Consider the following 15,438-nt stretch of genomic DNA (forward strand, 5'->3'; position numbering starts at 1 on the left):
ATCACATTGCACGCGCTAAATAAATATTTGCATTTACTCCTCCCAATAATTTTGCGTGTTCTGGCAGAAACGCCCATATTGCATATTCATCAGGGCAAACACTTTAAATGGGTTGCGCCAGCTATTTTTCCCATTTGAGAGGCGCAAACCTCGGTGCGCCCTGTTAGTAGATAAGCTTCAACATGTTTTTGCGTGCGCAGTCAAGTTTGCGCACATTTTTACACATGCAAACCTTTAGTAAATCAGGCCCATAGTGTTGATTCACTGGTGGTTTTGCTTCAAAGTGTTGAGAGTGGAAAGTCTGTCTCTCCAAGCGTACCTTCCCAAAATGCCCGGATGTTGAAACCAACACTGACAGGTGTTGAAGACCGTTGATGATGTGAAGTCACACCCATAATACCGTACTTTCCAGACTATAAGCCGCTACTTTTTTCTCGTTTTGAACCCCCTGGCTTATACAGCGATGCAGCTCGAGTATAGATTTATACGGGCTAATGGCCACCAGGGGGCGCTCTAGCGGGAAGCCCAAAAGTGAGACAGACAGGTGGAAGAGGTGTTGCAGAGAGGAAAAGTTTTAATCTTAACTTTTAACAATCATTTTGCGTGTCATGCACAAATGCTCATCATGGAAAACACACGAAGAAATGCATATGATGCAGCTTTGAAATTAAAACCAATCGATGCATCTGTCTAAGAAGGAAAAAGAGCTGCTGCACAGAAGTGCCACTGAGCAACAACAGAGGAGAGACTGAGAAGGTGTGTGACGGAGCAGAGGCTGTTCAACTCCAACACTGAAGATGACGACTGCAGTGGTTTAATGAGCAGAAGGAAGATGAAGATACATATCAATGACTTTTCTGGGTTTTTTAAAAAGCTGTGTTCCTGTGTTTTACTGCCGTGTTACAGGCACTGTTTGGAAAAAAGCAGTTAAGGTATGAAAATAAATATTTAAATAATCTTTCTGTTTAACATCTTTCTGTGTAAATATCTCATGTCACAACGTGGACACCTGCGGCTTATAGTCAGGTGCGACTTAAAGGCAGCCGCGGCTTATAGTCAGGTGCGGCTTATATTCCAGTGCACCTTATAGCCCGGAAAGTACGGTACTATGTTTTCTCACCAGCGCAGTGTTCATTCTCCAAAAACCAACACCAAAACCTCACCACTTTACTCTGAGCTGGCCTAACACTAGAAGTTTGACTGTTGAATTTGCTGTGTACATATAACCCTTTTAAAATAACAGGTTTATCTTATAGACAGAGGAAAATGTGTTTGTACCCTTTTAATCATATACATTTTGAAGCGGTAACATGAATCAACCTGAATCCAAATGTGAATGGTTAAATATGAAACATCTGACTTCAAAGAGCAGACACTGATGATTGTACCATTTTCCATGTTTCTTACATCATTTCTGGCTATCAGTTTTCAAAGCAAAAGGAGTTGTTGTATAAGACTTAAAAGGTAACAGTGGGCTTTCCATTCATCTGCTCTGTGTGTGTGTATTTGTTTTTGTGCTTGTGGAAAAAGTGTTATTTGGGTGGGGTTCGTCTGGTGTACAACAGTAAACATGTAATCACAAGCAGTGTCATCTATTAATACCCTCCTCTGAGACCTTGCATACTAATTCTCCGTGGCTGTGAAGGCCATCAGACAGAGTGTTGACAGTGACGACGGTGGTGGGGTAACGCTCAGCTCAAAAAACATATGGGATCTGACCTGGGATCAGCCTTAATCAGATGTGTCATATACAGCTTGAGCAGCTGAGTTGAGAGCGGAATGACTCCTCCATTCTCACTCGGCTCTGTCACTGATTACAGTTTCATTAAAAATGTAATAACGGTGGCAGGGATCCCATCATGAACAATGAAATTGCTGTTGTGCTGTTCATAACATACTATATTTCCATGGAGAAATCTGACAGTGGCAGCAGAATGCGACGGCTGGCAGCAGAGCAGGGTAAACAGGGCTGTGGATGAGCTGAGAGGCTACCATCAGTGGAGCTGTGATCACAGTCACTCTGCTGTGTGTCTGAGTGGCTGCATATGTGCGTCATTGCGTGGGTGTTTTTTTTTTTTTTTTCTGTTAGCTGAACTTGTATTGTGTGTGCATCTGTGCATTCATGATCGTATCGTCCAGTTCTGCCCTTGGGATAACAAAAAGACAAATGGAAGAAAACTGGACGTTATTTGGTCTAACACATTCTAATAAATCACATCCAGGTATTCTGTATTTATTGTGTTTTCTAAACAACCTTCAGAGATGGTCTTTGTAAGGTTTGGTGTGTGCTGGAGAAGATTAACCCTGTAAAACCATTTGTATCATATTTGCTACACCAGGTTCTGAGACCTCTATCTAATCAACAAGATCAACACTTTCCTAAAAAACCTGTTGTATGTGAGCCAATACATGTTTTCTGACCCCTGGTGGATTGTCATCCCGCTGGCAGCAAAGGGGATGATAATCCACCCCATTTTTACCCCGCCCCCCAAAGGGGAGGCAAGGGGTAAAAATGGGGTGGATTATATTGTTTTTAGTTCGGTTTGTTTATTTGTTTGTTAACAATGTAGCACCAAAACTATTGGTTGAATTCATACCAAATTGGGTTTATAGATTGCCAGTGAATAAGAATAGATGTGGTTACATTTTGGGAAAAGTCGGTCAAAGTTAAAAAAATTTTATGCATATTTTAAATCTTTTTTTTCCCATTTACTTATAATGGGCGACATTTCAATTGTCTGTAACAGCAAAACTATTGGTTGAATTCATACAAAATTGGGTTCATAGATTGCCAGTGACCCAGAATAGATGTGGTTACATTTTGGGAAAAGTAGGTGAAAGTTAAATTTTTTTAATGAATTGTTTAAATCTTTTTTCTTCTCTTATTTACTTATAATGGGATAATATAACATACATTTCAAATGTCTATAAAAACATCAATTTTGTTTCAATTTACTTAAAAACTTGGCTCATATATAGAGGCAATTGATATGCTGATATCAGCACAAGCATTGACATGATGACATCAGCTGGATCGATGTCAAAATCAGCTTTAATACGTCTGAAGGGCGGGGTTTGTTGTGCCTTGCAACACTTGTTTTGTTTTTTTTCCCTTTTTCAATATGGCCACTATCGTTAAATCATCCACACACTTTTTGCAGGAAAGTCTTTGGCAATTTTCAAAAAGTTACATTAAGAAGAGCACTTATATTGTTATTAATTTTTAAAATAAGTACTTCATATACTGAAACAATGCATAGTTACTTGACGGTTCGTTATAGTGCAGTTAAACTGTGTTAAGTGTATGTACTAGATTTGGCACTGCAGGTATATAAGGTGCTATATTAAAACACCCAATGTATCAAATGTGACACACAAATATATCATAAACAAAATGATATGGCTAAATGTTTTGTTTGGATATTGTTAAAAGGTCTAATAAACATCTCACTTCCAAAAAAAAATGAATTTTGTGGCTAGTTTTTAACAGGTCAGGTTTTACAGGGTTAACACAAATATTTACAAACCAGTTAATTTCCTGTCCTTGGGTTTGGTCATATATCATGGATTGATGGCGGTGGAACTGGTGCACTTCAGCTGCAAAGAGGTCTTTTTCTATGTCTCTGTGTGCAACACATAAATACTAAGTGTTAAAATGATTTACTTTAATGTTTAAGCACTGGTACGATATCAAAACCCTTTGGATCTATTTTAGCACTGCACGGAAAGACGATATCTGGGGGAAGGGTGACTGAACACTGATTGTGGCTGAGCTGCCAAACCAGGGTCAGACTGAGGCTGTAAATCTTTGTTCGAACTTGTTGTAACCTTCTTTCACCCTGGTGCACTGCAATCAGTCAGATTGTGGTCCGGAACTATGGCGCCCAGACTATTAATTAATGCAAAAAGGTTCGATTTTTGCAAAGAGAGATTGAAAATGAAGCCCATTTTTGTTTTAAGTGGTTTTATTTATGAGGATGATTGAAAATTTGAGGTGGGCAAAACATCTGCCAATTTCAATGGAAAAGTACAAAGTCTGACTTATAGAAAGAATTCTGTTGGAAAAACATAACTCGTTTCATTATTACCCCTAGCCATAAGTCACACTATACAAATGGGAATTCACAATGCTTGAGGAATTGTAGCTGCCACACTGCATATCATTTCCACATACAGGGTGGGGAAGCAAAATTTACAATATTTTGAGGCAGGGATTGAAAGACAGTGTATGACCAATTAGTTTATTGAAAGTCATGAGAATTTATTTGCCACAAGAAAATTGACATAATAGAAAATGTTTTTATTCTATGTGTCCTCCTTCTTTCTCAATAACTGCCTTCACACACTTCCTGAAACTTGTGCAAGTGTTCCTCAAATATTCAGGTGACAACTTCTCCCGTTCTTCTTTAATAGTATCTTCCAGACTTTCTCGTAATAGTTTTGCTCATAGTCATTCTCTTCTTTCCATTATAAACAGTCTTTATGGACACTCCAACTATTTTTGAAATCTCCTTTGGTGTGACGAGTGCATTCAGCAAATCACACACTCTTTGACGTTTGCTTTCCTGATTACTCATATGGGCAAAAGTTTCTGAAAAGGTATGGATAATAGTGTTAGGTATGATTATGACATCAATATATGTTTGGTTTCAAAACAATTGACGTAGTGCCTGCTGAGAAAAAACAACTAAATGTTCATTGTAAATTTTGCTTCCCCACCCTGTATTCTGGGAATGCCCAAAAATTAACCATTATTGGAAAGAAATATATAAAGCCATAGAAATCATTCTTAATACCTACTTACCTTTTGATTGCAAAACCATGTATTTGGGATACATTTCTCCAGAGGTTAAAAACATAAACAGATATTTATTCAGCATATTACTAGCTGCAGGAAAAAAGGCAATGTCTAAACGATGGATGACACAAGAAGAACCGACAATAAATAATTGGATAGACATAACCATGGGGATTTATAGGATGGAAAGAATAACCTTCACCGTAAATCTGAGGATGGATTTTTTTGTGCAGCACTGGAAGGGGTGGGTGAGATACGTGAAGCCTTTGAGACCTGATTTTGCTGAGATGAATGCATGAATATGAACCCAAAATCCTCTGAAGTACATATGTTTTTGTGTTTTTATTTATCTTTATTTACACATTGATTCTTTACTTTGAGATCCTGTATGCCAGGACCATGATGAGCTGCTGTAAATGTTTTTGTTTTGTTTTTTTACACCCACTCTCTGGATGTGTATAGTTTGTGCATTTGTTTTTTCAATGTATGAAAAAAAAACTTTTTTCTTTCACTAAAAATAGAATTTAAAAAAAAAACAACAAAAAACTGTAGGTGATTTGTGAAGGGAGCTGCTGAAAATATAACTGTAATACTGAGTGGAAGTTTGCACAACTACAGTAATTTGATGTGACAATTTCAACTTTGTAAACAAATGAGTGTTGGGTAAAAAAAAAACAATCAAATCGCATATATGATGATTGAAAAATTATTAGAAATGTTAATTTAATAGCATTTGTCCATTATGGGTTGGGTTGCTGCTGCTAAAACGCTGACGTTTTGTCTAACCACATAAGCCCCTCACCCACAAAGCACTCAGGAGAGGGATGGAGTGGGTCATTAAGAAGTCTAAATATCAGCCTGAGGAGACTTTGTTGATCTGATGTGTGATCATACGATAAAACATTAACTTTTGTGCCCATTAGCAAAAATAAGAATACTGAACTGCACACTGAATACCAAGTCTGTGCAGTTTTATTTCAATCAGGGAAGACTTAAAGTGGAATTAAAGAAAAGGAGAAAATATGCTGTACATCTATATTTAATTATTGTGAATAAAAGGTGCTGAGACCCTGGCAGGAAGATCACCATGTGAAGTGACTGTATGACTGTGGTGTAAGGAGCCTCCCCCCGGAGCGTAAACGCTGCTGATGGTGATGAAGATGGATGGAACTGACAATGTAACGTCTTCACATGAGTGGAACCAGAAACAAACCATAGATCTGGGTGGAGGAGGGTGGAAAAAGAGAGATGAAATAAAAATGACAGCGTGTAACGGAGTTAATGTATATAGTGTAGGATTCCACTTGCCATCGCAGACTGTTTTGTTGTGTTAATTACAGTTTTATTTTGGGGACATTGAACACCACACCCCTGCAAACTAGGGTCGTGCAGCCCAGGGAGATAGCAGCAGTTTTGTTATCCTTTTCTCCTGGTGAGTACATGCATGTTGGTCCCATCATTATTTTACATTTTTTATTTTCTTTATGTCATATTTCAGGGGTGTCCAAACTTTTTTTAAAGAGGGCCAGATCTGATAATGTGGAGATTGCCAGGGGCCAGTGGTCCCTTTGGATGTTTTTTAAACAGTAAAAATTACATATAAAAGCGCTGTTCTACAACAATTTTATTTTCATTGTCACAATATAATTTTTTTAAATGGCAATGTAACCAAATCTAAGCCACTCAGGTGTGAACAAATAAAAAAAAAAAAAAAAAAAAAACATTTCTGCCTTCCTTTCACATCTGGAGTCAGATAACATAGAACAAACTGTATAGAGTATCTTAAACTTCCAAGTTGATAAAAATCTTAACCCCACATTCATTTTAAACATGACTTATATCAGTAATCATTACTCATATATTACTCAGTAATGCAAAGTCTGTTAACGTTTAAGATGAAAACATATGACTCTTACTCTTGTCTTTCACAAAATCATTCAGAAAGTAATATTTTGTGTCACATCTACAAGTACATAACACCAGCAGTTATAGGCAACTAACCTGGCAACTTGGTAGCCTGTCCTGGTGGTGAATTCATTGAACTCACAGGTTCACATGAAAAGTCACTGTTGTGAGTTTAAAGCAGCTTGAATTTGCTTCACTTTTTCGGAATGCTCACTCCCTGCTAGCTTGTCGTATGCGTTAGCATGTTTTGTCTGCTAGTGTCTCTTTACATTGAATTCCTTAAACAAGGCAACAGTCTCTTGACAAATTAGGCAAACACAATCACCTCAATTTTCAGTGAAAAAAAATTGTAATTCCCATCTCTCCTGGAAGCGGCAGCCCTGACTGTCAAGTTTTGTTTTTTTTATTTACAGGCGCCATGGTTAGAAATTAGCGAAAAGGGTTCACGGCAAAGTCACAGAGCCAGATAGAGTTAGAGTGGTGCTGCCACCATGAGGTGAAAGGAGAAACTGCATTTGGAACCTTTTATGATTTATGTACTCGGTTCAACAGTCCAAGCGGGCCATAAATAATACATTATAAAACCGAAGCTGTGGGCCGTATAAAATCTGACCGGACTTTGGACATGCCTGTCATATTTGAAGGATTGTTATGTACTGTTGTGTTAGTGTAATGATGGGCTCTCTGTTGGTTGAGTATGTTTTTTTTTTTTTTTTTTTTTTTTTTTTAATTGCAATGTTCTTTATGTACGTTCATGGTATGATTGTGGTGTTAGCTAACTGTGATTTTTTTTTTTTTTTAATTTTTAGCCTGATAGAATAGACTGCATGGTTTTAATGAGATGTATCTTTTTTTTTTTTTTTTGTGCCAGATATGTATTTTACTTACTTTATATTTACTTTGTTATTTGAGAAAAAGCAGCAGTTTTGCTATCCTTTTTTCCTGCCTGATAGAACGGACTGCATGGTTTTCATGAGACGTATGATTTTTTTTTTTTTTTTTTTGTGCCAGAATAAACAGCAACGGAAAAAAAGGATCGTGTTGGAAAATCATTCACAACGCACATGTGCAGCCGCTACAAGTGGAAGGACGAAACACTGGTCACAGAAGATAGAAGTCCACTGATCAAGATCACTGATAGTCAAAAATTATGCTTGTGACTTAAAATGCCTGCCAGCAAAAATATATGTTAGTTTCAAGGAGCTTTACAATCTATACAGAAAAATACATTTGAACCCATAAAGACCCAAACATCCACCAGCGACCAAAAGCATCTACTCATATAAACTGTTTAATACCTGTTGATCCACAAATCCTATTAATACATGTAAATAATTGGAGTAAAATACAGTTTGTCGTCTTTTCATGGTCATCAGATATGACCCATTTGGATGTTCAGAGGCTCTGTTGTTACCATGGAAACACTGTCATCTTCTACGACATTGATTCATCAGTAAAACCCATGGAGTTGGATCAATGACGGTGGATGGAGACGCTTGTTTTGTTCAGTTAACCCTTTCATGCATAGTGGTCACTACAGTGGACAGTTATTCTACAGCTGTTCTCTTGTATATTCACAGGTTTTGTTGTTTTAGATTCTGTTGGGTTTCTGTAAATTGGCTTAGAGTCTGGTTTTTGACCAACTCTATATATAAAGTGTCATGAGATAACTTTTTTGTGATCTGGCATTATATAATACAATTTGATTGATTGAGTGATTTAATTGGTTTTCCCCTGTAAGTCGCTTTGGAAAAAAGTGTCTGCCAAATGCATAAACATAAACATAGTTCCATATCAGCCGACACAGTGGACGCTTATGTATTATCCCATACACTGACATTCATACCATTACTATAACTTTACTGTTTTTGATAAATCTGATCTGTAGTAACATGTTTTAGTGTAAATCAGTTGCTAATTGTTATAAGACTGTAATTAACAGTTTTCTTTTTTTCTTTTTTTTTGCATATTATCTCCATGAAGTGAGTAACAACTAGTATTCAAGTATGTTAAAATATGAGAAAACATCAGATTAGCTGCATTAAAAATATTTATTTTATAGTTTTCACACAGTATATCACTTTCTGATAATGGGTTTTAAATACGTATTTCTTTGCTTTAAAAATTAAACACATGGTTTTTGTAACTCCATGAAAAATAGGTTCATTAAAAAAAATTTCAATCACATTGTTATTTTCATGCCCAAAGAGGAATAAAAACACTCAGGAAAAAAAATCTTGACTAAGGTTCTCATAATTCATGCATGAAAGGGTTAATGATATATTTCATTGGTTCTCAAACTTTTTACAGTTGAGTACCCCCTGAAAAAAAAAAAAAAAAAAAAAAAAAAAAAAAATATATATATATATATATATATATATATATATATATATATATATATATATATATATATATATATATATATATATATATATATATATATACATATATATTTCAGCCAAGTACCCCCAACTCTTGCATCACCATTTTTGATTGAAAAAAAATTTTTCCCCAAAAATATAAGTACTCTCTTGGCTTCTCCCAAGTACCCCCATTTGAGAAAGACTGATATATTTGACTGAAAAGTCACTTTTCTTCAGTTTTCTCTGTTTTTGATATAATAACCCTCAACTTTAATCTGAGCTTTAATGAACATCTATATGACAAGTGAATTAACCCTTTCATGCATAGTGGTCACAACAGTGGACAGATATTCCACAACTGTTGCACTGTATATTCATGGGTTTTGTTGTTTTAGTTCCATATCAGCCAACATAGAGGACGCTTATGCATCCTCCCAAACACTGCAGTTCATACAATTATTGTAACTTTGCTGCTCATGATAAACCTGATCTACAGTAACAAACATGTTTTAGTGTAAATCAGTTGCTACTTGTTATTAGACTGTAATTAACAGTTTTTGGAAACAAAAAGTTTTTTTTTTTTTTTTTTTTTTCATATCATTACAAAGGACATTCCATTAACAAATCAATCAATAAATAAAAATTATTTTAAAAATATATCTGAAAAAACTGTTGCATTATGCAGTTTCCAATCAAGGCAATTTTTTAATGTAAAAAAGCTAAAACTGTCAAATTCCTGGGAGGATATATTATCTCCATGAAATGAGTAATAACTAATATTAGAGTATGATAAAATGTGAGAAAACATTATCGATTTAGCAATTAAATTTGTTTGGCATTTAATGAAAATTTTTTTTTATTTTTTTCACACAGTATATCACTTTCTGATGATGAGTTTTAAATACATGTTTCTTTGCTTCAAAAATTAAATGCATGGTGTCCAGCTGAGCGGACATTTTTGTGACTCCATGAAAAATAGGTTCATAAAAAGAAAATTCATTTGCATTGTTTTTTTCATGCCTAAAGAGGAATAAAAACACTCAAGAAAAAATATTGACAAAGGTTCACATAATTCATGCATGAAAGGGTTAAATACAGCAAAATACCAGATTTTTCACTTAAAAACACAAAATACAGAGGATAAGATTATAATAAATGGTGATAAATCACCTAAGAAAGATTGAATAGAGAGAAAAATTAATTTGGGAACTGCCACAAAAGTAGCACTGGGTCTTTATGGAAAATAATGGGAAAAAACTGGATATCAGTATATCAAGAAGAGTCACATAGGATGGATCCGTCATCCGTCACACAGTGCAATAAGTGTCATATGTGCTGAAATATAAAAATATATTATACATTTATACACATATTTGAATATGCAGGGTATCATCCAAAAGGGAAATTTAATCTTATATTATAAAATGAACTTCTGAATATGACATACCCACAACCACACACAGTGTTGGTTCTACTTCTTAAAAAAAAACTATTACACACAACACTCTGACTGGCTGTAAATATATTCCAGTCCACAAGAGCACAGTACAAAATCAGTTTTGTATTACTAACTCAGGGGACGACTCGACCGCCTCTTTGTTTGGTTGGGTTGTTTAAGTAGGTACACAATCAATTCTTCCAAAACAGAATGACTTTTTCAATCTGTTATGGTTCGACAAAGAGCTCAAGAAGGTCAGGTAGCAGCCACGTCTCCGCTCATATTAGACTTCTGTTATAAACCACATGGTGCTTTCAGGTTCGTCTGAGTGCTTGTGTTTTTCTCAGCCTTTTAACAGTGAGAGTAAACAGTACAGACATATGTTATTGAACTAACATGAGTGTGAAAAGCTGAACTAAGTGAGAATCATAGTTCCCAGCTTGACCTGACACTATTGATTACTTAAGTGAAAAAAGTAAATAAGTAAATAAAAATCATGATAGAAAATAAACGAGCTAATAAATGGACTTCTATCCTCTTTCAGCAACATAAGGTTAAGGACTAAATGAATGAAATTATCTGTAAGAGCTGTCACAAACAGTTTCTATGATTAAATTCTTGACAATAGCGCATCATTATCCTCTTTTATGTATTGATCATAGTTGTTATAAACTGTTCTCGAAAACCGTATGTGTTTCTTACTCTTTGCAGTTGCAGGATTACAGTTTCAAATGGAAAATGAAAGAAGAAATAAGGCTTTCTTTCAAAATCTAATGGTTCTTTTTTTTTTCCTGTTGAGCTCCATGCGTTTTCCTTTTGCCACATAGAGGACACAAATCTATGATGTGCCTTCAATTTATTCACTACAAAGCACAAAAAGCTTTCGTGCTGGTTCACTGCGCTCTCTCATTTACACCAAATACAAACAGCATCCTCCCACATTTGCTGTCAATTCAGGAGTAATTAGCGCTGCTTGTTGACTAGTTAAAGAGCTCTCATGAAGACAGACTCACATCTTTTTGAAGTCGCACACCTCGTATTCGGGCCAGTCGATGTAACACACCACCCGGCCGGGGAGCTCGTCCGTGTTGGAGTAGTAGTACTGGGGGAAAGCCAGCAGCAGAGCCAGCACCCAGATCACACCCACCACCACCTTGGTCTCTGTGGACGACATGCGCTGCTGCAGGGGGTGGATGATGGCCATGTACCTGAGTGGACACAGAGGACGGAGACAAAGAGACAGAAGAATGGTGAGACATCTGAGCAGTGGCGGCTGCTCGTCTTTCAGAGGGGAAGCTCATTGTCGGCTTACATCAAAAAAATTGTCAAGTTATTTAAACGTAAATACAGCCCTCTGTTCCTTTTTAAGAAAATGGTCAGTGACCTTATCGTACCAAGTAGGCGTCTTTTCCAGGGACTTGATAGCTAGTTCACTCTGACCTAGCCAACAGTATGATTGATTTAACTATCTACAAAACGATATTAAACTCGAACAAGAAATAATTAAATTATGTAACTAAAACAAGAAAACGTTGAAATTATGTTAAATTGAAACAAGGAAATACAATGAGTGTGTTTTATTTACAGTGCAAGAAATGAACAAGTAATTTCGTAGTGGTTTCTCTCTCGATTTCACAGCAGAATGCGCGTAGGTATTAAACTGAACTGTCAGTGAAGGAGTAGATCTCAAAATAGCTGTCAGTCAAATGGGATTCAGCCTTTCGACTGATCCTCCAATCAGCATGTGGAAGCCCAGCGTCCAGCCCAGCCGAGCTCCGCCCACAGCTCCATTCACTCCCAGAGATGCCGAGCGTCCGGGGACGGGACAACATCGTGGCATTTATCCAATTACCGTCCAGTTTTGAGACAATGAAAAAATACTGTTCCACTCAGTCCCACTGAAGTGCATGGACGCTGAGCGTCTACGGGCAAATGCACTGAGCAGAGATTGAATGAGAAAACAGCACAATGGGAATGTATGAGAAGTGAACAATATCGAGTCCGTTGATTTGTGATAAAGCTGATTCTGAACAATCTTGTCTGTGAGATGAACGTGTTCTAACACATTTGTAGTCAATGAAATGTCAACACAACCGTACATATTTGACCATTTAATTTTCATAATTTTAGGGGAAGCCGGGCTTCCCTTGCAGTCTGAGAAATCACCTCTGCATCTGAGGAGAAAAAGTGTCCTGTAAAGGGTAAAAATAATGACATAACTGAAACAGGTGATGTATCATCATTATCCTTTTGTAAAAGGAGGATTCAGAAAACATTTGGTCCTCGGGAACAATGACCACAAATGCATGAGAAAATTATTGAAGTTGCATATGACTTTCATCACCAGTTTTTCAACAAATCTGTAAAACCTCAGTCATAGCCTAAGTATCACAAATCTGTAAGTCTTTCTGTGATAACGCACCTGAATCTCTTCCCTCAACAATTTCAAAGTGTACTCCACCAGAAATGCTCCATGTGTTTACAAACAGAGCCAGTAGGTCACTCTGGCATTTTCAGAAATTTGTCACTACATGCATTGTGGGAAGCGGAGTTCCACACACCTGCTTTCACTTGGTCACCATGTTTGTTGTTGCTGTTACTGCAGCTGTGAGGAACTCCGCTTCCCACAGTGCATGTCATGACAAATTTCTGAAAATGCCCGAGTGACCTACCAGCTCTGTTTGTAAACACATGGAGCGTTTATGGTGGAGTACACTTCGAAATTGTTCACCGTGAGGGAAGAGATTCATGTGCACAATCACAGAAAGACTTACAGATTTGTGATACTTAAGCTATGACTAAGGATTTACAGATTGGATGAAAAAGAGGTGACGAAAGTCATGCGCAGCTTTGAAATATCTATAAACTGGTGTCTGCATCAGCACTTATGTTGTTCTAATGTTCTAAAATACAGGTTCCTAGCACCTTACATGTGTTTTTGTTGTATTTTTTATATATACTTATTGGATTTTTTTGTTTCTTTGCCACTTATGGGTAAGCAACCAAATATGGTAACTTCATTAACTTTGATTTTCTACATAACAATAAAACATTTTGAAACATTTCACAAAAGTAATAAAGTTTTATGCAGGGTGCAGTTTGTCAAAAAAAAAAAAAAAAAAAAACAGAGGGCAGGTGCTTTACTTTTTTTGGTGGAGTGGGGGCTGCAGCTATATACATACATAACGTAACTAACGCTGGCGTAAAACAAAAGTGAAACTTTCAACGTCCAACTCCTGGGTTCTATGTCTCTCTTATACAGCGGCTCTTACACGAAATTTTCACAACTTCTAACCTGTATCTACTGGACCCCCTCCACTGCTCTATGGGCCCCCCATAAATTCTGGACCTCATGAATATGTCCCGCTTACCCCCCTTTATGGTGCCCCAGTGCATGGGGACGTTGCAAATTCTGAAACTGCCGACAGTTCGGTTCAGGTGAACGTTAGTGTCAGTAATGTAGGATATAGGTGGAAGAAAACTGTCACAACCTGCTGTTATTTCAATGGGTTGGTTGTTCTCTCTCCCCTCCCCCGCCACCCCACAGTGATGAAATTCAATGAGCAGAGGTAGGGATTTAAAAACCAGAGGTGGGGTTGATTCCCCCCAACCCCCAACAAATTGCACCCTGGTTTTATGTCCTCCAACAAGGTTGAAATTTAGAATTTCAGAGTATTTCCATGAGCATATTGAAAGAGACACTAAATACATGAGGAAAAATGACTGAAATCATCTATTAATCACTTCTAATTAAACAAAAATGTAAGCAAACACTTAAAGCATCTGTGCTACTGCACCTCTAAACCTTCACAATTAGCACATTTTAACATGTTATGTTTAATCCATACAATCTGGGTTCAGTTTGCCTGGGCAGTGACTGGGATTTCCCCCTTCTGGTCTATAATTATCTCTACATCTGTTTCACTAGGGACAAAATGATGATGATTAATCCATCTCCACTAGTAGCTAATATACAGTATAATATCTAAAATACTATCAGTTTTAGAATAAAAGTGAATCACTGCAACATGACAGCAGTCTCTAGAGCAAATAACAATGAAATCATAAATAAATGGCTCAACATGAACTGTTTAATTCTTGTAACATATTAACTGCAGACTTACTGTGGGCTCTAATTTACGTATTAATGTATGTACGATAACTTTGAGAAAATGTATCTTAAAATGTTTTTTTTCTGTCTGAATAAGGCCTCCTACATGTTCGGTCTAAAAAGTGTCTACTTTTGTGATGCAATGACAGATTCTGTCATACATTCTTTTTTAACAAATCTACACCTACTTCAGTTTTATTTTTATGAACAGATAATTCATACTGCACACATTTACATGCACACTAGTATTCCACAACTATTTTTACCATACTGTGAATGTAGCATGTTTCATGTAAATAGCAAACGGTGGATGTAGATTCTGAATTTCAGCTTCTCTGACTGAAGCACTCAGATGAACATGTGAGATAGCTCCATATTATTCCGATGACATTACTAAGGGACTTTTATGGGATTTTCTGGAGGCTGCAATTCATGTTCATTTTCATTAGTCTTGTAAACGGCTTATAAGGAATTGTGTCTTTTTCAGAACCGGCAGAAACATAAAACAGACAATCTTGTAAGTGCATCTTGTCACTGTTTGTGTATATTGTACATGTACCCTCCCTGCACTGGCCCCAAAAAACGGTCCACACCTGGATTTAACTGAGCAAACCCTTTAGATCCTTCTATTGGATAATTACTGCAGTGATCAATAGGCTTCAGCCACAACAACTTCTTTAACCCTTTAACTGATGCTGTGAATAGCTTGTCATTTCTTAACCAACCATCAGTTTGATAAAGACCATCAGTGTTGTATAGTAATGAAGTAATAATATTTCTGTACTTAAGTATGTTTTGGGTGAATTTGTACTTTACTGAGTAT

The 15,438-nt window shown here is 36.7% G+C and overlaps 1 protein-coding gene across 1 annotated transcript in view; it reads right to left on the reverse strand.

Annotated features, from left to right (window-relative positions):
* tacr1a (tachykinin receptor 1a) overlaps window positions 1–15,438 on the reverse strand; it is a 167,233-nt gene that overhangs the window by 76,239 nt on the left and 75,556 nt on the right. The window contains exon 2 of the mRNA XM_030142516.1: window positions 11,518–11,712. Coding sequence (XP_029998376.1) covers window positions 11,518–11,712 — 195 coding nt within the window. The remainder of the gene's footprint in view (window positions 1–11,517; window positions 11,713–15,438) is intronic.

The sequence above is a fragment of the Sphaeramia orbicularis genome, chromosome 9 (genome assembly GCF_902148855.1).
Source record: "Sphaeramia orbicularis chromosome 9, fSphaOr1.1, whole genome shotgun sequence".
NCBI lineage: Eukaryota > Metazoa > Chordata > Actinopteri > Kurtiformes > Apogonidae > Sphaeramia > Sphaeramia orbicularis.